Source organism: Molothrus aeneus, chromosome 16 (genome assembly GCF_037042795.1).
Source record: "Molothrus aeneus isolate 106 chromosome 16, BPBGC_Maene_1.0, whole genome shotgun sequence".
NCBI lineage: Eukaryota > Metazoa > Chordata > Aves > Passeriformes > Icteridae > Molothrus > Molothrus aeneus.
In genome coordinates, this window is record NC_089661.1 from 13,119,596 (window position 1) to 13,143,139 (window position 23,544).

General features: G+C 50.3%; 1 protein-coding gene across 5 annotated transcripts in view; it reads right to left on the minus strand.

Annotated features, from left to right (window-relative positions):
* Nucleotides 1-23,544, minus strand: part of TNRC18 (trinucleotide repeat containing 18) — a 55,231-nt gene that overhangs the window by 14,696 nt on the left and 16,991 nt on the right. For 2 of the 5 annotated variants that reach the window (XM_066560728.1, XM_066560724.1), the window contains exons 3-15: nucleotides 21,453-23,264; nucleotides 18,243-18,345; nucleotides 17,644-17,849; nucleotides 16,905-17,051; nucleotides 16,226-16,410; nucleotides 15,038-15,461; nucleotides 13,595-14,542; nucleotides 12,777-12,952; nucleotides 11,968-12,104; nucleotides 11,350-11,478; nucleotides 9,392-9,566; nucleotides 7,975-8,335; nucleotides 5,326-5,610 (exon numbers count right to left, since the gene is read on the minus strand). In XM_066560728.1, coding sequence (XP_066416825.1) covers nucleotides 5,326-5,610; nucleotides 7,975-8,335; nucleotides 9,392-9,566; nucleotides 11,350-11,478; nucleotides 11,968-12,104; nucleotides 12,777-12,952; nucleotides 13,595-14,542; nucleotides 15,038-15,461; nucleotides 16,226-16,410; nucleotides 16,905-17,051; nucleotides 17,644-17,849; nucleotides 18,243-18,345; nucleotides 21,453-23,264 — 5,088 coding nt within the window. The remainder of the gene's footprint in view (nucleotides 1-5,325; nucleotides 5,611-7,974; nucleotides 8,336-9,391; nucleotides 9,567-11,349; nucleotides 11,479-11,967; nucleotides 12,105-12,776; nucleotides 12,953-13,594; nucleotides 14,543-15,037; nucleotides 15,462-16,225; nucleotides 16,411-16,904; nucleotides 17,052-17,643; nucleotides 17,850-18,242; nucleotides 18,346-21,452; nucleotides 23,265-23,544) is intronic. The other 3 variants (XM_066560726.1, XM_066560725.1, XM_066560729.1) reach the window with 3 other exon arrangements.

Below are 23,544 nucleotides of genomic sequence, written 5' to 3' on the forward strand. Positions count from 1 at the left end.
ACAACTGCTGTTTTTACATCACATTTTGCCAAAGAGAAAACAAATCCAGATGAACTTTATTCTGAGACGTGAAAACCACCTGCCTGAAAAGCAGCAAAACCGTGCCCGAGTTCAGTGACACCCGGTGGGGTAGCAAGACCTTCTCCATCCATCCCATCTAGCTCTGAAATTCAGCAATTTTCAACAAAAACAGGGGGAAAAAAAATTAAAAATCAACTTGTACAGCCCCTCCTGCCAGACTGAGAGCTGGCTGAGCAGAGAGTGACTCAGTGAGCAGCTGGGGAGGAAAATGTGGAGGAAAAAAAGGGGAAAGTTTGCAGGAAAACCCATGACCAGTCCAGCCCCACTGGTTCAGTCACATGGACTGCCCAGCAGCACCATTCCTTCAGCACTTACAGGCTGCATGTGCAAGGGCAAAAGGGTGCCCAGCAGCTCCAGTATTTCAGAGGCACTCAGGTAAAACAGATTTAAAACCCAGGATGGCAGTGGCTGCTCCTCAGGCTACAGAAAATACAGAACACAATGAGGTGCCTGGTGGTTATTGCTACCTCCTTCTCATACACAGCATTACACTACAGAAAGACAACTGAAGACAGTCCCTTGTTAGCATTTTTACCACAACACTTACATTTTTATCTGCAGGAGATACAATTTCCAGCCTGAAAATAACCCCATTTTAACACATTCACAGCACAGATCTATCCTCCTCCACCTCTCATGGCGAGGATAGATCTTGCTAACCCCACTCCACATGCACAACACAATCCCTGCTTCTCTTCTTTCTGATTTTCCAAGGGACAAAAAGTAACAAATGAAGCAAAAAGAAGACATTTGGGGCTCTGCTCCAAGCCCACATGCTTCTAAAGTAAGTCCCCAAACTTCTGGCCATGGTGGCATGGTGCTCTCTGTCCATCTGTGTGGCTCCTTGGAGACACTGGTGCCTGTATTTAATGGGAAGCAGAAGCTTTATCCCTACTGTACCCAAACTATGTGTGGGTTTAAAATTAACTATGCACAGATGCCTTCACACAATTGAAGCCTCAATTTTTTTTGGTCCTGAAAAGGTGATTTTTAGCTAGCAAGGGTGAAAAAGACATTTTTTTTTAAAATAATTTTTTCCTTCAATGGTAATTTTGTTAACGCTGAGAGAGGGTAAAGGAAAAAAATGCTCTAAGTTAAAAATATCTTTTCTAATTGACATTTTTAAGATCATGTATATGTGTGTATATACCCACACACACAACCACACGTGTACATACACAACTCCACAGCCAAAACAAACAATACATTCATATTTAAATACTACTGATGCCACATAAACTGGAGCCAAAGATTATTTCAATTTTTACCTGCACTGAATTAAAACCCAAACCCAGTTAAGAATACTAAGTTTTCTCATTGCTTTTGACAGCTAAGCTGCCATGGTATTTTACTGTAGGAGAGCAGTAAATGAAGTTTTGTTAATGATGAACAGAAATTGGTTAAGCAATTTGGTTTTTAGAGACTGATGTATGTAACAAGACGGGTTGAGGGGGGTGTGAAGAGGAAAGGCTGGGGAAGGGAGGGAGCAAAAACACACACTTAAAACAGTCATTTCACATTGTAAAAATAAACAGCATGATTTTCTCATAACACCAAGCAGGTCTACAGCATACAAAGCAGGCTAAGTACAGGCAGACTTTAGACAGCTACTGGGTCATTAACATCTGATTTCTGCAATCTGTCCAAATTCTGGAGGTTACTTATTTTTGAGTGTCCAATTTAAGACTGTACCTTTTTTTTTCCAGATAAGCCAATTCTCATCATTGGAAGATTCTTCCCCTCCACATGTGCTGTGCTGTTGACTCCAGAAGTGCTTATGAAATATTTTTAAATATTACAACTATCACAAAGGAATGTGTAAGGAACTGGTTATCCATCACTGTTTGTTGGTTTGTTGTTTTTTTTTTTTTAATTGGGGTAAAATCATCCTCCAAGTCAGGAAAAAGAGAACAGAGAATAAGGTATTAAAATTTTAAGGAAAACAGAGTATGGAGGAGGAGGACTTATGGGTCTTTGGTTTCAGAAAGCTCAAGGAACTACCTATCCTGATGGGCTTTAGCCCACATTAGCAGTTTCCTCCTCAAAGTCACTGGATTAAAAACCACAAGCTTTGCCTCTTATCAGAATGGCAACATGATGTTTGGTCTGTAAGAAAGTAGAGTATCCCCTCTCATCTGTGTCTAACCAGATGACAGAAAACAGGTCTTCCTGCATCTAATCCCATCTCTGACACAGATACTGCAGGGCCAGGGCCAGACAATATCCCTGACCAGAGGACATTTCTGCACCACGGTCCAGAAACCTTTAAGGTTTGCATCTCAGACTCATCTACAAATCCTTGCTCTGGCTGGGCTAAGGGTTCTCCAAAAGCAGTTCTGTAAGCAGCAAAGCATTTCTGGAGTCCTCAGACACACACGTGCAAACCTTCCATGTGAGACTCTTCACAGACAGAGGAAAGCTGAAAGTGGACAGCAATCATTTTCAAAATTAAAATAACCAAGAGAATGCAAAGAGCTACGTGTCATTATTCATGGAGGCAACATCGAAACGTCTGAGGCTGACAGATGACATAAAGAAAAGTTATTTTGCCTACCTACATAACAATGGTCAAGGTTCAGGTTCATGGCTAGTGACCCTCGCTGAGAAGTGTCTGCCCTACAACCAGCCAACCACTTTGCTTCTTTAGTGCAGCGTGAGAGCAAATGCAAGAGACCGACACAGACATTCAAAGCATCATGGATAGGGGCAGGGGTGAAAGGGTTGGTCAAGCAGCTGCAAGGAGAAAGCGAGCACTTCTAGAAAAGCTGAGGTTATTAATCGGTTTAGTATTCAGGGAAAGCCATCAGAAACCCTATTACCCAAATATCCCTTCAAGAAATGATTCTGACCAAAAAAAAAACCAACCAAAAAAAAAAAAAAAAAAAGAAAAAAATTCATTTGCAGGAAAAAAACCCCAAATTGTAATCAATAATCCCTTCCCACCTCCCTCTCCATACCCACCTCCCACCCCAGGGGGTTTTGCATCTTTGGTTTCCCCACCATTAAATGACACCCCAATGGGATTTACAATGCATTTCCCCATTTGTTCCAGATTCCCCAACCTCCTCCCATACCCCCTCCCCTCCCCAGACTTTATCCCATAAAACTGGGATTTTTAGTTCATTTCTTCTAATAAAGCAGACAGGTTACTTGAAAAATAGTCAAAGGGACAAGTTACCTCTCTGCTTACCTGGAGCAAAACCAAAAAGCAAACCCAAAACCCCCCTCAAGAACTTGGCACCTAAAAGGGATTGATATCCTCAAAATTTCCAACAGCAACAAAACAAACAAAGAAAAGATGCGGGAAGGAACAAGGAAGGGACGAATGGAAGTTAACGCGGACTCTTCATGGAAATGTGGCAATCTCAGCCTTACATAAAATTCACTATCCCCACAACTTTTTGGGTTCTCTAAAGAACAATTTATCTTTTATTTTCTTTCTTTTTTTTTGACATATGTATTTCTCTTTTGGGTTTTATTAGAAATGCATTGGTGGGTCCAGCCCAGAGCCACATCAAAACAAATGAACATTCTGTATCTTTCTGCCATGTTTGATAATTTTCTTTTTTTTTTTTTAATTTATTTTTCATTTTTAGCTTTAATTATCTTTCTTTGGAGGTTGGGTTTGGAGGGAAGAAAAAACCAAACAGGTGCACAGAGGAAATTAACATCAAAAAACTCAGAAAATAAAAAAAAAACCCAACAAAACAAAAGCCAAACTATCTAGCCATGTTTTTCAATTAACAGCCCTGAGCAGTGTAAAACACTAAAAGGTTTTTGCTGGGCTACATCCAGCTCTGCCATGTAACTTAGATAACAACTGGGGATGCTCTTGCTTTGCATTCAGCCCAGCCAAGCCAGTTTCTTTCGGGAGCTGAGGGCTCATTAAAATGACCTTTCCCCATGATTATTATTTAATGAGTGCGCTCTAAAACAGAAACCCCTTGTGTCTCTGGAGGAAAAGTCTCAAGTAATCTCTTTTCCCACTGAAGTACTAATGACAGGCTGACAAAAAAAAAGCTGCAAGAAAAAAATTGGGTTGAGGGTGAGGGAGGGAAACTGGAGAGTCAAATTTAATGCAGTAATTGCCACATCCTTGAGCACTGTGGGTTACGTCTGGGCATCTGAAAAAAAACTTACCACCCAAAAAGAGACACAAAAACTTGACATTTATGTTTTAAAAAATTAAAAAGAAAAATTTCTGGCTGTTAAATACACCCTGTACCCTCCTGCAGCAGCAACAAGGAGTCAGTGCCTCCATGTTTTATGTGCCTGCCTGGAGAGAGTCTATCAGCACACAAACTGAGAAAGACAAAACTAAAAATGGGTGAACAAAAAAAAATTAACTCAAAGGGGTTGGGGGGGAAAGGGGGAAGCCTAGGCTTTATCTAGGACAAAGGCAGCAGGGATATTTGAATAATAGAGAGTACCCCAGACTAGGTTAATTCCAGTTCTACTGATGGGGAGTGGGAGCAGGAGGGGGATGCAGAGCAGGATGGAGTGAAGCAGCAACCTAATCGCCTGATAAGAGACACAGCAAGAGAGACAAGGTACACAGGTTTAGTTAAAAATGAACTCGGTATGTTTAATAAAGCTTGGTAAACCAAATCGCAGTACAAACATCAAGTCACACGGCCACACAACAGTACCCCGGTAATAAAAAAAAAAAAAAGAAAAAAAAAAGGGGAGAGAAAAAAAAAGAGGGGGGAATAAAAGAAAAAGGGAAAAAGGAGGAGAAAAAAAGGAGAGGTAAGAAACAGGAGAGGGAAAAAGGAAAAGGAGGAGAAAATAATAAAGGAGGGAAAAAAGGAGGAAAGTAATTAAAAAAGCTCCTTTCAAACTTTGACAAGGCTCATGCCGAAATAAAATAATAATAATTAAAATAATAATAATAGTAATAATAATAATAACAATATAATGGTGGTGGTGGCAGCAAGGAAGGAAGTGAAGTTAAAACTGAAGGAGGTAGGAAGGGAACAGGAAAGCAGGGAGAGGCGGACACTAAAACCCAGTCGATATAAAAGCTCTAAAAGAGCCAGCCAGTAAAAATATCACAATGATACAGATACAAAAAGGATAAAAAATAACCACTGGGGTGATAAAGCAGGCTACGCTGCCAAGGACAAAGATGGCCGCCCTGGCTCCGACCATCAAAATGGCTGACCCCGGCCCGCCAGGCCCCTCGGCCCCGCCCCGCTCCCACACGGGCTGCGCTTGGGGGTGCGTTTGCTAGAAATTAATAACCTTGATCGAACGAGTCCTCCGAGGAGTCGCTGAAGGAAGATCCCGCCTCGGCCTCCCTCAGCAGCAGGCAGAAGGGCTGCTTCCGCCCCGCCGCCGCCTTCGGCCTCAGCGGCCGCCCTGGGGCCACCGCGCTGCGCGGGGCCGCCCTGGGGCCGCCGGCCGCCCGGCCGCCCTTCCTGGCCGTCGAGCTGTACAGGCCAGGCGGCCGCGGCTTGGCAGCGGACGGGGGCTGCGCCGGCCACTCGTCCCTCAGGGATCCCTCCTCCTCCTCCTCTGAGTCCGTATCTGTGGTCAAAGCGGGTGGGAAGAGCATTACATCACCAAATGGGGTTTGGGGATTTTGAGGGGTTTTGGTGCCACCACTGTCCACCCCTGCCCAGGTGCTCCCTCATAAGCCTTGAGCTCAACAAACACAGAAATTCCTTCTTTCCATGACAAACGGACATTCTCCACCTACTTGTCCTCCCTTAAGATCCAAGGACCATTTTTAGCTTGGCAGCAGAAAAATGAAGCAAACATTTCCACTATGAGAATGTCCACTGAAGGCAACAGCATCGTCAACAACTGGGCCATCAACCTGAATTTGTCTTGGCTATGGTGATATTCAACACTCTTGACCTGAATCTCCTTTTCTACATGAACCAGCTCTCACAGAGGGCTTTCAACACGTGTGGTTGGAGCAAGCCCAGCTGCCAAGGAGGCAGGATGTCTAACTCCAAATGTCTGACTCCAAACACGCTGCCCCACATATGCTCCACGGCGTACGCTGCAAAGGAGCAGGGACCAAGACATTCCTTGGTCTGTGAAGGATGGCTTTGCAAAGCTGCTAAGCCTTGTGGGTGGTGAGAAGCTACCCAGATATCCCCTCTGGCAGCTGATGAGAGGGACAAAAAGAACATGGCACCCCTGGATGCAACAGAAGGGGGTGTAAATTGTCACCTCCTTGTTTGTGGACATGCCCTCAGCTCCACAACATTACAGACATTGTGCCATCACTCCCCAGCTCCACTGCACTGGGTTGTGGAGAGGAAGACATGAAGAATGGCAAGTTTAGAAAGCTCGAAGGCCAAATACACAAATTATTTTGGACACCTAACTTTTCTTAAAATCTGTGGGAGTAAGATGCTCAGTTTGCCCTTTGGATCTATGCCCAAAGTTTTCAGGACTCCAGGCAGACAATCCTGAGGTCAGGAAGCAGAAGTACTTGGCGCCAGTCCTGCTTCTCCTTCTCCACATGAGCAGCCCAGCAATCATATGAGGTGCTGCCATATGCTCAACCTGCCTCCCCAAATTCACCATGCCTGAGTGACCAAATGACAGGCTGAGGCCCTTCCCTTGAACCTGCACACAGCTGAAAAACCAAAGCTGAGCTGTTTCCTCAGTCGCAACAATCCTGAGCTGAGACCTGAGTGACAAAGGGGAACACTCCTACACCAGGAGACTCACTGGACAGTGGTCAGATAGAAGTTCTCTTAGGTCTGGGAGGGAGTTTCTGTTCATGAAACCACAGTGCCAAGTGGGAAGGCACTGTAAAAGCTCCCTCTGCCATGAGCCAAGGCTTTAGCTCACCAACAGCCCGTCCTTTCTCTTCCCATTATCTCCAGAGCTCACAGTTCAGGAGACACGTGTCTGTCCTTGGGAGTAAAGCACACTCAAGAACAGAACTGCTGGGTAGTGTGTACAGCACAATAAGCCAAAGGCTGTGTTCAAGTCCAGTGGACACAATGACTCCTATTTTGCCATATAAATGGCTAATTTCATGCCAAACATTTGTTCCATTGGAGAGTCCCTAGCTCATCTTCCCCATTAGTGAAATTTCTAAACTAGTGTTGCACCAAGAGATGTATTTGTTATGCACACAAACACCCCATAAAGGTTTTAACATGGCTTTAAATAGCTGCAAGCAAGGGGAAAGATGCGTGTGCAAGTGAGCTGAGACCATTACACAACAGTCTCAAACCATAAACTCTGCCCCAATGTCTGCCTGAACTGTTAAAGACTCTCCTATGTTTGGTTCTACTGTTTTCCCAATATTGTCAGCAATTCAGATTTTTCCTGCTGTAACAGGGGTCAGTTGGTGGAGCCTTCACCTTGGGCACACTCCTGGTTCAGAACTAACAATCACCACACGGATGGGGTGGGGACAAGCACTGATGAGAGCCATCAGCACAGCCAGCCAGGAAGCAAGCCATGACACTGAAGGGCAGGAGGATGCTCAAAAACATCAGTGTCACTGGCAGGCTTTTCCTTCCCAACAGATTCCATGGCATCATCCTAAAGCCAAGTGCACTGCACTCAACAAGGACTTCAACAGTCAACTACCTCCTAGAGAAGAGGCTCCACCTGCTCATCTGATAGGTAGGACAGTGTCTACTCCCACCAAAAGCAAGAACATGGGTCAACTTTTTTAAGTGTTTTCCCCACTGATGATGAATACAACACAGGTCAGGAAGAGACAGGCTGATCATGGTTTCCCCTTGGACAGCAAGATGGGCACACAACCCAAAGACGCAGTTGCTGGGAGGAGGAGGAGGTCACTTTTCATTCATGAGCAAAACCAGACCCATCTGCAAGACCCCTTTCAACAGGCCAGAAACTCCCACCACAAGCCCTCCTACAGACAGAAGAGATAAAAAAGAGGTTACTTACTATAGGAGTAGCTGCTAACTTCAGATATTGCTGGTGAATGGGAAACCTTGAGCTGATTTTTGACTTTCAACCCCACCTCCATCTTCTTCATTTTGGCAGTCACTTTGTTTTTACCTTCCTTGGCTGTTTTCAGTGACAGGCCCAGGTTCTTGGCCAGGCTCTTCTCCTCCTTGCTTGGCAGAGCCTCATGGGCTGTGAGGTACCTGCTGCCACCTCCACTGGTTTTGAGCTTTCCCCCAGAGCTCTCAGCAAACTTGAAGGGGGATTTGAGCTTGTCTTGTTTGGTGAGAGACAGGGCCTTGTCAAGCTTGCTGGCCAGCTGCTCCTGATCTGATGGCACCTTCTTCTTTTTGAGCTTTAACTGCCAAGGTGAAAGGAAGAGACAAGGTGAACGTGGAGCAGACATCATGGCAGACCTGAGGGATTTTACTAGCCCTCCAAATTGTCTCTTTATTAACTCCAAATTGAGTTAATAAAGTCTCAAGGTGATAATTTTAGACCCCCAGCTGCCATAACCCATCATGGTTCTAGGGAGGAAGAAGAGGAAGATGTCAGGAAAACAGTTCAGTTTTACTCTTACTGAGCATTACAAAATTGCAAGATTAACTTAGAAAACTTGAATGTTCTTCCAAAAGAAATATGTTCATAGAACAACATACTTTGGAGCTCTTTTTTCTCTACACCACCTGGTTTTTAGGGTATGTTTGGGTTGGTTTTACAAGCTTTTCTCTAAATCACAAGGATTAAAAATCTTCTTTACCCAAGAGCGAGCCAAATAAATACGGATTTCCACATAATCAACCAGCTCCAGAGGCTGTGATGCCAAAAGAATCCAAATACCTCTCAGCATGAGCATCAGCACTGCTGCACTACAGCCAGAGCTGTTACATCCTTTTCAGTATTTTCTCGCTTCTTGAAAAAAGCAAATATATTTTACATGTGCTACAGCTAGATAACAGCAGCTCTAACTCAGTACTTTGCCTGCATGCATTTTGGATTTCATCACCAGCTTAAAGCTCCAGTAAATATCTCATTGCCTCAACAGGAGCAGAAAACCCTGCATTTGAAATAGCAAGGCTGTGCTTCCATTCCTCCCTTGCTTCAGGAGGTCCATTCCCCTGTGCTCTCTCAATAGGCAAAGGGGTAAAACAAGCCCTGCTCTGGACTCAGAGCCAGTGCAGCACTGAATGCTCTGGCTGGCTCCAAGGCAGTGGACTCTGCTGCCTTCCAAGGAGGTTCAACCTCTGTAAGCCAACATTAGCCCCTTCACTGCACACAATCTTCTCTTGAGGAGCACCTAAACCCATGTGAACTAAAAGCAGACACTGAAAGATCAGGAGTCCAAGCCAACACCAGCAAAGCAGGAAAGAGATGGGCTTTTGGCCCATGGCTCCATGTTCCCCACGAGGGCACTGACCTCATTTGAGAAGCTGGGGGCTGCATCGTGCTCTTCCCAGCTTGGGTTCTTCCCTTTCATCTTGCCACTGCTGCTCTCCACATCCTCGTCCTCCTCTGGGAGGGCCCCTTTGTGCCTCTTCTTCATGCCCTCACCAGTCTCAGAGTCTTCAGAGAGCAACAAGGACTTGCTCAGTCTGCAAGCCAAGCACAGGATGGGTCAAGGTGGGGGGGCTTTCCTCCCTGTGACCCCCACCAAGCTCAAAAGTGAGGTTAAATTCCTCCCAAGACAGTGGGGATCCTCAGCAGGAGCCAAGTCTACTGTGAAGTGACAGCAGTTTAGACAAGGTTTTCCACCAAACTGGAGAGCCAAGGAGCCCTTTGTGCACGCTCTTGGCCACCAGGACAGGTGAGGGTGCCTGAAATCAGAGACCTGCAAGGTGGTCTCTACAAGGATGTGCTAGGTGTTTTGATAACAGCCACCAAAAAGTGCCTGATTTGGTACAGAGCAGCAACAGGAAGGACTGACAGCTGAGGTGGCCCTTGAGGTCTTTTCCCACATCTACTTCCATGGATTCTGTAGGTGCAGAGAGAGACTCCTGAAGCCCAGGGAGGTGCCTCACTGCCCAGACACTTTGGTTTCTTTGGTATGAGCAGGAGGTGGCAAGGAAATGCCACATGGGGTGACAAGGAGGGACAAAGGCACTGCAAGGATGGGCTCACTCCAGACTCCAAGTTGGGCCCTTTGTGAAAGGCATTTGTGATCTACATCATTGGATTTGCTTTGGGATTTGGGGGGAAAGGAGAGGGTAAATAAATAAGAAAATAAAATAAAAAATAAAGTAGGTGAGACTATAAGCACATCTTTCCCGGCTCCCCAGCCATCTCCAGTAACTATGTGATGGATGATCACTCAACACCTCAAGATTCTGACCAAGCTTCCATTTCAAGCTCTCATATGCTGCCTCCTTCACCCTAAGCCTGATGGTCAGACCACAAAGCCACTGACACGGGGCAGCCTCCTCAGCTTCCAAGCATTTCCCCTCCCTCTATCCTCTCTGCTGACCTGCACAGTGCTAAACCAACACCTCAGGCTCAGGACACTGGCTGAGGGTGCACCTCCATCTCCCAGAGCAGCATTCCTGTGATCCAGGGACATGCATACACAGCACTGTCACACACCCACACATGCACAGCTCCAGCTGCCTCTGGGTGCCTCCAGCCTGGCCAGCCACCCTAAACACAAAGAGCAAAACACGGAGCCACCAAGAGGACAGATTTTCAGAAGCGTTGGTCAGTGGGAGCTGGGCACCTGACTCTGATTTGCAGTCTTGAAAAGGACATTTGCAGAAATATGGAGCACACAGGGAGGCAGCTTGGAAATGCCTTCCCATAGGAGAGGCCATCTAAGGTAGGGTACGTGGCCAACAATGGTGAGATCCAAACAAGAACAGCTGGACTTGCAAAAGGGAAAAAAGCAAGAGTAGAGGATAATCCAGATGCTTGAAAGAGAGATGTCAGGCAAACCAACTCCCACTGATTCAGGGAACAGAGAGGAAGACAGAAGAAACACGGCAGAAAGGTCCTACAAAGTAGATAACGTGGAATAGCCCTGTCCTTCCCAGTTTTGACATCAACATCCCCACAACTGCCTCTACAGCACCTGACTGCACCATCTGCTCTCCTGAAAGCACACGAGGACACACTGCCCAACTCCAAAACCTCACCTACAGCTCCCTGCCAGCCATCTCACCTCACAGCTGCTCAACTGCACCTGTCCTACCTGCACCCAACAGCAGCCAGGTGCTCTGCCTGCGGGGAGGGAGGACACTGGCACTGCATTCCCACTGTAAGGACACACTCACGTTAGCCAGCCTGCCAGCACAGCGAGCCCCTGCTGCATCCGAGATGCTCTCCCCAAGTCAGACCCTGGCACAGTGACCCTGCCATGTTCCCGTCTTCCCCAAATTCCAGCCTTACTTTCCACTCTTGCTGTCACTCTTCCCTCTCTCCTTAATGGGTGACAGAGCGCTTGATCCAAGTTTCCTCTTCCTGGGCCTTCCAGGGCCTCTTCTCGCCAAGCTTCTACTTTTCTCGTCATGCTTTTCCCTTTAAAAAAACCATACGCTTCACTGTTAACCAAGGCAACAAAAAAAAAACCAAAAACAAAAAAAAAAAAAAAAAAAGGGCAAAGGAAAAAAAAAAGCAAAAGCAAATTCTGCAACCGAAAAGCAAAACAAACAGGGAAAAAAATAAAGAAAATAAATCCAAAAAAGAAGAAAAAGGGAAAATAATTGAAAGAAAGCAAGCAAGAACGGGAGCCAACCCAGAACCTTCGCCTGCCACCAAACTGCTAAACTGAGCTGCTGAAGCCAAGGTTGTCTCTAACACAGTCTCCCAGCTGCAGTCACCAGTTACCAGGTTGTCGTGTCACATAGCCTAGGAGTGTGCTGTGCAAAGCTCTGCTGGGATGTACCAGGAGGACAGGAGAGAGAGGAGAGGAGGCAGGGAGGGATGGAGGGCAGTTTTCTCTCCTGGGCCAAGAGGCAGTGCCCAGCTGGAAAAAACCAAGACTTGGGTGAGCAGCCTGTGACTTACTCGGAGTCCCTGCGGCGCTGCAGCTTCACCAGCTCCCGCTGCTTCTCCTTGTAGCGCCGCTGCAGCTCGGCCAGCCTCATCCTGTAGTCCAGCTCCATGGCATCCATGTTCTCAATGGCTGATTTGATGGAGTACATCTGGGGTGGGGAGGCAACAGAGTGTCAGGACAGGCGCGGGGGGGGGGGGGCAGACTGGGTGCCCTGGCAATGGCCAAGGTGTGCAGCCTGGCAGAAAGCCCTTTGTGCTGAGAGAGGAGCAGAGACACCAGCACAGCCAGGAAAACCACCAAAGCAAAGATGTTCTGTGGCTTATGCACAGGATGGCAGCAGCTCAGAGGGACTGCAAGCCTGGAAGAGAAGCTGCAGAATAAGATGCTCTTTTACCTTGTTTAAAAAGACAGATCACAATACATCCTATCTTGGAACACTTACTTGCTCTGTACAAAATAACTTATCAGCCTCTTCCATGGGGAAGGGTCAGCAAATTAAAAATAAACAAGGAAAAACCCTCCTGACACTATTTTTATTTATCCTCTGGCCAAAACAGTAACACACAGGTTCCTCTGGTTTCACATTAAAACACCACTTCCAGGGCTGAACCTTGACTAACAAACAAGGGAAGAACCTAAACTGCAGCCCACTGAGTGCTGTGCAGCCAGGAATGTGACATGAGGGAACAGCCAGCTCGTTCTGCTGAATGCAGAGGGGCATCAGAGCCAGCATGAGCCCCCAGACTGGGGCTGGGACAGTGAGCTGTGTGAGTGGGTGCACTGGGGCTTTCCAGGCTCAGCCACACTAAGAGCTACTTACTGGCTCATCTTTCTTCTGCATCCAGCTGTACTTTTTGTTGGGATTCAGCTCTCGAGGCAGCCGGATGGTTTTCAGACTTTCCATAAAGGGGGTGGAAAGCACTTCCATGAGCATGTGGGTGCTGGCAGCCAGCAAACTCTCCAGCGTTGGCCGGACAGGGAAACTCTCTGGACCTGCTGAGAAGGGCAGAAAAAAAAGCTACAGAAGATCACATTCCAAGACTGCTTCTCCAACAGGCACAAGGAGGGGCTGATGGTCCTTTCTTGACTATGGCTGCTCAAGGAGCCCCCCAGCCACCCTTGGCCCCCACTTGAGGTCTCCTGTTGTACTCAGCCATGGTGTAACTGGCAGTTCCCATCACTTCTCACCTCAGGAAGTTACTGGAAGGTGAGATTCTTTTCAGGACCTGCCAAGCTCTTGGAAAGCATCATCTGGAGCTACTGGGGCCTCTGGTGCCAAACCCCAACAGACTGTGGACTCAGTGCCTGCCAGAAGGGTGTTACCCTGGCAGCTCTCAGCAACTGGGGCTCCGTTTCCGCTACGCATACCACAAACTGTCTAGACATGGCGAGGGCCTTTGGAAGGGAGAGCAGTACAAAAGCCACACGTAGCTCAGCCTGCTGCAACAAAAACTCTGTTCCAGCCCCATCTGAAGTACCAGCCACTCCTGCAACTCAGAGCAATGCTCTCCTTGCTGCCTTGTTGTGAGAGATCCCACCTGTGACTCCACTCCTTTGCCCACAAGGATAGCACAGGGACCATAAGCTGGGAGACCCAGCATGGTCCAGAGTTGACCAGACTCCCCACTCACAACTTACTTTGCATTTCTTGCTTCCGTTTTTCCAGCTCCATCTCTGCAATTTCACTCAGCAAAGTGATCCCTTGCAAGAAGGAGTGCTCCAGGCTCTGGTCAGTTATCACCTCCACCTTCATCTGGGGTGGAGTGACACTGGTGGTAGTCAACAAGGAACAAGCCTGAGGCATTTCTGTAGCAGCCACCAAAGCATTCATCCCAGCCAGTGGGTCACCCGGCTTGATGTCCAGATCTGGGATTTGGCAAGTGATTGCCTCTTCTGTGTAGGACGGGATCTCTGGCCCCTGCTCCCCCTCCTCAGGAGGCAGGCTGGGAAACTCCCTCGCCCGGGGCACATCAGCACTCTGCAGATCCATGGCCACAGAGGCCTCCTCCCGCTGGGGCGTCAAGTCCATCTCCGGGGGCTCGCTCTCCGCATGCACGAGCAAACCATCATAGTCCATGTGCATGGAGCAGGTTTCTGCTCCACTCCCGCTCTCTGCCTCAGCCTCTGCTTCTGCAGGACAGGCCACAACCTGGTAAGGAGGTGGGCAGCTCTGAAGGTCTTCCTGGTCCTGCTCCATAGCACCCAGGGCTTCGCCCTGGTGCAACAGGAGATTGCAATTGTCCACGTTCTGCACGGGGACGGCCGCAGAGGTGCTGATGTTCAGAGTCCCCATGTCCTGCTCACAGATGCTTTCTTGGCTTTCCTCCATCTGCACCTCTGATTTCACCCTCTCTTCCAAGGATTCCTCTTCTGCTGCTGCTTGGATGGGCTCTAGGATTTTGGACGGAGACAGACGGATGGGTTTGACCTCTGAGGAGAGGTCCATGTGCTCAGAGCCCTCAGCAGGCAGCGGGACGTCAGGAGCCAGGCCATCCGCATCAGATGCTGCGGGGGGCTGGAGGAGGTAGGGATAGTGTCTTCCAAAGGAGGGAGGCAGGGACTGGAATGGGTATCCAGGGGGGATCTCTGCAAGATATCAGAAGGGACAGACTGTGTAATGGCTGGGTCTCCAAAGCACCTTCTCTCTCACTAAGGCATGGAGCTGGTTCCCTTTGCTTCCATCATCTCTGGTCTCTTCCTGTTCTCAAGCAATAGCTGCTTTGGGCACCTCTCTCCTGACCAAGCTGCCACAGACAGCACCCCAGAGGTCCCTTTTGCACCTTTCCAGCACTTTCATGCAACTGGAGAGAGATCTGCCTCCTGCAACCTCTCCCACTGGGACTCCAGCCCTGGAAGAACCAACCCAGGCTCAGCCCAAAGGAAGAAGAGAGCCTACAGCCCCACGCACCCAGGCATCAATCTCAGCCCATCACACCAGCCCTGCTCCTTCCCCCTCCCCTGCCTTTTAGAGGAGCTATGTGGCTTTCCCTAGGGGAAGGGACAGAAGCAGGAAAGAGCCGAGGAGAAAAAGGGAGGCAGGCACAAACACAACGGGACTCTGCCAAAGCAGGGCTCTCTTACCTGGGAACAAGGCCTGATATGGACCAGCAGCCTCTTTTTCCAGCTCCAGGTCTTTCTTCTCCACGGTCTCGGGCGCCTCTTCCTTTGGAGGGATGGCAGGGGCAGGGGGTGGAGAGGCAGGGGGTGGGCTGGAAGGATGGGAGCTGGGGGTGGCGGGGTAGGAGTAGGCTGGCTGCGAAGGTGGCTCCTCCATCTTTTGGATCACCTCAGCTTTGAGCACAGACACGGGTGAGGCCCTGGGAGAGAGGGGAGGTGGACTCACAGCCTTGCTGTAGGACGTGGAGGCACTGGGAGACAGCACAGGTGGTTTTCGGTGCACCAGTCCCGGGGCAGAGGAGGAAAGGCCTGATTTGGCACTGTCCAGGCTCCGTTTTGTCACCTTCTCTTCCATATCCACACGCTGCTCGTTTGCCTTCAACCTCTCCTGTTACATGAACAGAGCCAAACTCAGCACAACATCTGGAAAGTGGCACTGACCAACCACCAAGCAAGACCAAAACAAGGTCTTATCAAATATGCAGTGGAATAAAACACATTCCCCCGTGCAAGACCAATCTGACAGAGGGTGACACTGATTTACAAAAGCATCATTACAAATTCCCAGCTCCAGGAATCATGAGAAAGATGTCTCAGTTTTCATCTGCATCCAAAACAAACCACTTCTATTTCCAAGCCTCCAGCCCACATGTAAAATGAAGCCTGAAAACCAGAGGACCACTATAAAAATGAATGGGTGTAAAACACCCAAATGAAAGCTCATGACTTCCAAAACCTTTTCATGAATGGGAGCTCTCTCCAGGAGTCAGTGTGAGTGCTGCAAGTCCTGCAGCTGCTTCTCTGAGCTGCTCAGGAGGTTTGTTTGGAGGTGACCAGGGATGAAAGCACTCAACTACACACAGACATCCCATGGGAAGGAATCTAGATCCCACTGCTGCTGCTGGGGAGCTCTTCTGACAGCACTGCTCAAAGGCTCTACACCAAACCCCACCAAAACCCACTCTAACTGCAGGATACACCAAATGCTTCACATCCCAGAGACCAGGGCAGAATCACTCAATGCATCCATACCCTTGAGACACACTTGCCACACAGCATTTTCTCCCCAGACACTCCAACTTCATGGAGTGAAGGTTTGGTTGGTTGGTCAGGCTGGTTTCATGGCCAAACAAGAAGCTCTTGAAAACATACCACGAGCTGGGCACTCCTCTGCAGCTCCATGGCGTGGGCTGCTTGCTGCTGCAGGATGTACAGCTCGTGCTGCCTCAGCAGCTGCTGATGGGAGAGCAGCTGGAGCTGGTGAGCGTGCTGCAGGGAGCTCCTGGTTGGGGGGTACATAGCAGGCCACAGGGGGGGTGCCCGGTCCATCAGCTCTGCTGTGGAATGAGCAGAGATGCAGTCAGGGAGGCAGCAGGGCAAGGATGGATGAAGGATTCAGGATCGCTCAGGGCAATGGTCTCTACAGTCCCAGAGTGTAGGGGATGCCAAACATTGGGCTTTGCAGAAATACAACCAGAAAAGAGGGGAAAGCACTCTGTTTTCCCCTAATCCCACCACCCCTGTGCCCTAGGGCCACTGGACTTGCTTTGCTCTCCAGCCCTTGGTTTGATTTCCATGCCTGAGCCTATGAATAGATCTTCCTAACCAAGGACTCAAACTCTGCAAAGACCTGCAGGGGATGAAGAGCCACTGCTTAAGATTACATGTTTGCATCTCCAAAGCACACCTAACGAGAGGCCCACTCACACCTCCCCAACAGCTGTGGCTGCTGGTCCCCACAAGTAGGTATGCTCCTCTCTGGCCCTCTCCAAAGTCTGTTTTCCCCACAGCTGTCAGAGACTGGCCCTCAGGTACAAGCTGACATCCTTACCAAAGTGTGGCAAGTGCTCGCTGGGGATCACAACAAGCTGCCCTGACTGTGGATCTCTGGCAAACTGGTAGGCAGAGGGGAGAGCTCCCCCCATGGCAGGGGGGAAGCCTGGAGTCATGCCCTGGTGCAGGGAAGGGTGACCAAGTCCTGGAAGAAAAAACACAGAGGTCACAACTCAAGAGATGCAGACAGCTCTGTCACAGGCATCTTTTATGAAAAATCCTTTCCTTAGGATTTTTCCTCCTGAGAAGCTGAGAGGCCTCAGGAACAAAATGTAAACAATGGTTATCTGCTGCTGTGGAATGCAACAGGTGCATCTGGGATTGGTCTCATGTAGTTGTTTCTAATTAATGGCCAATCACAGTGAGCTGGCTCGGACAGAGAGTCCAAGACAGAAGCCTTTGTTATCATTCCTTCTTTTTCTCTTCTTAGCTAGCCTTCTGATGAAATCCTTTCTTCTATTCTTTTAGTATAGTTTTAATGTAATATATATCATAAAATAATAAATCAAGCCTTCTCAAACATGGAATCAGATCCTTGTCTCTTCCCTCTTCCTGGGACCCCTGTGAACAGGGTCACACAGTTCCTACCCACACAAGAAGCCATCTACTGCTCCAAAACGCCTCCATCCCTTTTCCCTGAGCTCATCAAACATCCTCACTGGGCTGCAGCAACACTTTTCCCTGGGTTTCATTGGTGTGAACACGCTCTGGACACTGCTCCCTCCCAGGGCACTCACCATAGGGATGGCCAGCCAGCCACATGGAGGGGCTCCCTGTCCTGGGGAGCCAGGGGTGGGCTGCCAGGTGCGAGGTGGGGTCTGCAGACCAGCGCCCGGAGCCCGCCAGGGCTGGGCCCCCCGTCACCATCAGGTTGGAGTTCAGACCGTTGGTGGCACAGCTGGAGGGGTGTATTCGGGCAAAATCTGCCAGCTCCTTGCTTTCTCTGGGGATGGAGGAGGCAAGAGAGAGACAGTGAGAGAGGGTCCAAGTGATGAACGAACCCAGGAGCATGGACCAGCCTGCAGAACCAGTGTTTGCAAACCAGGGTCAGTCACTCAAGGAGAGCAGTGATGGAGGTGCCATGTCTAGAATAAAACACTCCATCTCTCCAGCCCTTTGGAGCAGGCATGGATTTGCAGCTGTCTGTTAGGACTGCTCTGCTGAGACTCAGGATCTGCCTATAGCTCCATGTACCCCACTCAGCATCGCTCTCCACACCAGCAAGTTTGGTACCTACACCAGGATGGATGCAACCCTGTCTCCTGTCTGGACTGGTTGTCCCAGAGCTCAGCTTGTGACACTATGGCAAAAGATCTCACCTCCTTCCAAGGCTCACCTGAGCAGCTTCTCCTGGTCCCGCTCCAAGCGCCCTGCCAGGAGGTGGCTGTCCCGGTGGCGGCTCCTCTCATCCCCACAGTCATCTTCAGAGCGCCCATGCCCTAAGAGACAACCCAGCACCATCAGACAGGAGAAATGGCCTGGAGAAAGCTTGCCCCTTACCCCTCTCCTCTGGGCACAGAGCAGAGTACCTGAGAGCCACTACACCCAAACACCAGTGTCCCCAAGGATGCTCCAGGTCAAATCCTGAAAGACCAAGCAAGGCTCTCTGTGTGACCAAGATATTCTCACTAAAGCAATATTTTCCTGGTAGCACCCAAGTGCCTATGTTTTGAGGTTCATGTCTCCAAGACATCAAGGAACTACTTGCCACACCACGTTGGTCTCCCAGGATAGTACAGCCAGCCTGGGAGCAACAGGACCAAATGGACCACTGTGCTGAAGGACAGTGGCAGACTTCCCATCCCAGCAAAAGCTGAGATGCAGCTAAATACTGCATCAAACCACACAGTCCTGCTTAGCACATCTCAGAGAGGGGAAGGATTTTATCTCTGCACTTTCCAAAGCACCTTCTGATCTTGTAAATTAGTCTGGGAGCCCTGAGTATGCTCTGAATCCCTGTCCCACTGCAACAGGCAGAACCAACAATACAGACCCTCACAAAACCAGCGTGCTCCACTCCACAGTTCAACTATTAGCAGGAATCTGCATCCCCCTCGAGACATGCAACAAGAAAGGGTCTGAGAGGCAGGGACACATATGGCAGATGAGGGCAGGAATCCAAAAAGGGGGGCTGGATGTTTGGCTGGAGAAACCACTTGTCCACAATCAACACAGCTCTGGCAAATACAGCCTGCATGTATTTGCAGGCAGAAGCATGTATTCTGCATGGCAGAAGCTGCATCTGCGAGAGGTTAGGAGGCACCTTCACAGGAGCGAGCAGCAGAGCCTCGCTTGGCTCTGCCAGCACCAGGTATCGGGGCCACCCTTCCCTTTATCCAAGATCTTCACTCCAGCTGTCTGATTTTAGGCTTGCCTTTCCCTAGTTTTTTCCTTAGCTTCTTTCTTGCGTGCTCATTTTTCACACAGTTCCCTGTTGCCCCTCTCTGCGCCATGCTTTGGTGATACAATCCTTTCCTAAATCCCAGCTGTGCTTGCAGAGAGCACTCAGCCTCACAGGACTGCACCCCAGCAGCCCTTCCCAGGGTCCTCACTCTCCTGTCTGGATATGGTTTGGCACATGGGAAAACATCTCAGAACATCAAGTCTATTCTGCTGACAGGCAGTCTTTTCAAGGAGAGCTCTAGTGTGTATTTCCACAAACCTGGACAGCCCATGGGTTTTTTGCTGTCAAGTCTACAATTCCCTCAGCTTTTACTGTCAGAAGGAATCCAGGAAAAAGACAACATCTCTCCCAGCTCCTTTCCCCGAGGCTCCTTCCACGGGCTCCAGGCAGAAAACAAAGATGCTTTAAAACCTGGCACACAGCTCTCCCTCCCAAAGGACTTTCCAGGGTCACCACATCTCCCTCACAGCCTGCCAGGACACCACGTGCAGCCCAGCCAACCCCAACCAGCCCCTCCTTGACTCACTGAATGATGCCCCACACAGCCTCTGTTGCTCACTTTTACTCCCCAACCTCCACAGCACGGGGGCTCACCAATCCCTCTGGAGCCCAAACATCTTCCACTGCCTTTCCTCCAGCATTCCCTTTCCACACCCTGTCCCAGGTTTTTCCCCTTTGGAGCCTCTTTTCCTATTTCTTTCCCCTAATCAATGCCCAGCTGCCTCTTTGGTGTCAGCAATATGGAGCAATTCCTTGGAGAGCTCACAGCCTCCCTTCCTTCCTTGGCAGAAGGTGAGTAGACTCCCTCCCCCAGCCTTTCATTAGAAACGCGTTATTTTGTTATTTTATCATCGCTCCTCCCTCTCCCATCTACACTCCTTGTGCTCCATTATTTCTAGACAAGTTTATCATCTTTTTTCCACCCCCCTCCCCTCCAAACACAAACACTGAAGGACCTTTAATTCCCGCCCATCCTCCATCCCACCAACAGGACAGTCCCTTTTCTGGACAGAACGATGATTGTCCAGACAGTGAATGATCATTCTGTCTATATATATGAACATGACGCACGGACTGCATAGAAAAATTCAATCAGTTATGCATGGAGGAAAGGCTTAGGTCCGTTCCCTTGACAACCAATGCCCAGTACTAAATACTTGCATTTTACTTGCCAAATACTACAGATTAGCCAACTAAAGCCTGCTTTCTCCTTCTTAAAAGGTCTAAACATTCAAGCACCGTCCACTCAGCGCAAGCAAGCTAATGTTATTAGACGAATATCTCCTGGCACACAAAGGGGGGGCAGCATTTGGGGGGCGAGAGGAGGAGAAAAGCAGTCTTGTTTTCTGTCTGAAAGCCAAGTGCATCACTTAGCAACGAGCCCAGAGGCCTGCCAGAATTCAACCCTTGTTTGCAGCCTTTTAGTTCGGCTCAGTAAATTACATTTAACGCAAGCTGGGAGCGTCTGGGACGATTGAACGGCTGAACAAACAGCTCCCTGTGCTGCCCACGAGCTCCTCGGCCAGCTCCCGGCTGTGGGGAGGGCTCTGGGAGGCGATGGGAATGGGGAGAGGGGCTGCTGCCCCTGAGGGAAACTGCTTCTTGCCACTGAAGTTTGGGAGAGGGGGGCAAAGGCAGAAAAATGGGGAAGGCGAGGGCTAAAACTGGAAAGGCAAGCATTGCTCGCCAGCCGCTGGCTTTGGCATCGCTCCTTGGCACACCAGAGCCCCGTGCCAGGCAGCCCCCGGGTGTTATCTTGCTATACAAGTCAAGCAGAGAACCAAAATCTCTCTGGTGCCATCTCCCTCCTGCCAGCACCATGGCTTAAATCAAAATCACGAGATTACAACACCAGCACAAAGGTGGTTTGAGAGGTTTCTCTGTCACTCCCTTTGCTAATGGACCAAAGGGAGCAGGATTGTCCTCAAAGGGGATGGAAGTGGGGACAGGGGAATGACTGCTTCTTGCATATGGGGTTTTGCTTCCCACTGTGGTTTGCAACATGTCCTTGGCTAGCAAGGGAGGGAAACACAGCTGAAGATGTCAAACTCAGTTCATGGCACCCAGCCTGCACTGGGTGGCTCCTCTTCCCAGGGAACAGATCCGCCAGGGAAGCCCTGAGACAAGCCCTAGGGAACCTACCTTTGATGCTGCTGAGAGACAGCGAGCGGTCCCGGTCTGCCAAGCTGGGCCCCAGTTTGCTGCTGCTGCTGCTGCTGCTGCTGCTGTTGTCCTTCTGCCGGGCCACAGCCACAGCAATGCCCACAGGCAAGTGCCTCACCTCCACCTCGCCCTGGGAGCCGATGCTCTCCCGGCCGAAGGATTTGGCACTCTCAGGTCTCTCAGGGTCCCTCTTTAGCTGCTTCGCAGGCTGCTGCAGCAGCAGCTGCTGCACCTTGGAGGCTCCCAGCTGTGCAGAGTCCAACTTCACGTTGCCCAAGCCCCCGAAGGGGCTCTTCTTGCCGCAGCTCTGCCGGGACGCCGTCTCCTTGGCAAAGCTGCCGCTGTACTTGATGAGGCTCTGCATGGCCGAGCCCTCGCCGTGCGAGGCAGGGTGCAGCACGTCTGCGGCGCCCCGCGAGCCCACCACCGAGGAGCGCGGCAAACCGCTGGGGTCAAGGTAGACCTTCTTGGCTTCCTCCTCCACCCGGCTGACGTGGTTGTGCTGCGCGGCCAGCACCGCCATCTGCGTGGTGGCAAAGTTGCCCATCTCAAAGGGCTTCCACTTCTGCTCGGGCGGTTTCAGCTGACCGTGGTCCAGGTGCTGCCGGGAAGAGTCCAAAGTGCCATAGACCTTTGCTGCTTCTTTGGAGCTGGATCGCTGGAAGCGGTCCCGCTCGCAGGGGCGATGCTCTGCCTCCGGACTTGGCTTCAGCAAATCCTTGGAGGCCAGGAACTCCCTGCTCTCCGGAGAGCCCAGCCCCGGCCGGTTGAGGAAGGGCTCTGAAGTGACCTGTCTCTTCAGTGCCATGGAGTTCGTCCTGATCACCGAACCCTTCTCTCTCAGAACCTCCATCCTTTTGGCATCACTGTGACAAGAAAAGTCCTGGGACAAGAGTGTGCGGGAGGCATCTGCAAGGCACCGCTCCGTGGGCGACTGCAGCACCCCCACCTTGCCAAGGTCCTTGTCCTTCCCCTTGTTGTCACGGGCCTGGGAGGCGATTTGGATGGGCCCGCTCCTCTCGTCGTAGGCTTCGACCGAAGGCACAAAGGTGGGGGCGATTACTTTGTGCTCCCTCCCCAGCTCCTTGGCCGGTGGGAAGATGGTGTACATGCTGGAATGGACGGGCTGCGGAGGGAATGTTGTGGCTGGCGTCATCTTCCCCGTCTGCGAGGGGTGTGGGGATGGACAGCTACAGGAGATGTGCAAAGCGCCCACGGAGGGCAGGAGGGGCTCCCCCCGCTTCAGCCGCTCCGCGTGGGCGTGCGCAGAAGGCCTCATGTTCTCATCGTGCCGAGCGGGATCCTTGGCACAGCGGTCCTGCTCGGCACCCAGGACCTTCAGCATGGGGTCCCCGCCGCCGTTGCAGTTGCTGAGGGAAGAGCTCTGCAGCGGGTTCTTGGACTTGGGTTCCCCGCTGCCTGCGCCCCGATTTGGCATGTGCTCAGCCAGGAACGGCGAGAGACGCTCGCCGACCTTCGCTGCCTTCTCCACCACGCTCACTTTCCGGTCGCTGTCGGGCTTGGTGTCCTGTGTGAGGTCGACCACACTGCGGGGTCGGGGCTCCTCCTTGGGTTTGCTCTCCTTCTTGGCAAAGGGCAGGGGCAGATCACTCCGGCATGCCCGCTCCTTCCCACTGGGGTCTTTCAGGCCTTCTTTCGAGCTCTTGTGCAGCTGCCCAAGGTCCTTTTCCCGGAGCAAAGTGCTCGACGTGTGGCTGCCCACGGTCCTTGAGAGGGGAGGCTGCGGGTGCAAAGCGGACTGGCCTGCATGGCTGGACAGGTAGAATCCATCTGCAGAGTAAAAGCAACCAAAATTATCACAGGCTTCCAACCCCTTCAGTCCTACACAGAGACAGGCAAGAGGTGGCAAACCAGGAAAGAATGGATTTCACAGATATCTTAAACAAAAATGCCTATGGCAAAGGGGACCAAGCAGGTTCCTCCATGTGAGATGTTAAGACAGCCCTGTCTTATGCATACTGGGGCTTCAAGGAGGGACCTGGCCAGCTTTCCTACAGGACAGCCACATCCAAAACCTTGGTACCAAACTTGGTACCACCTTGGCCCAGGA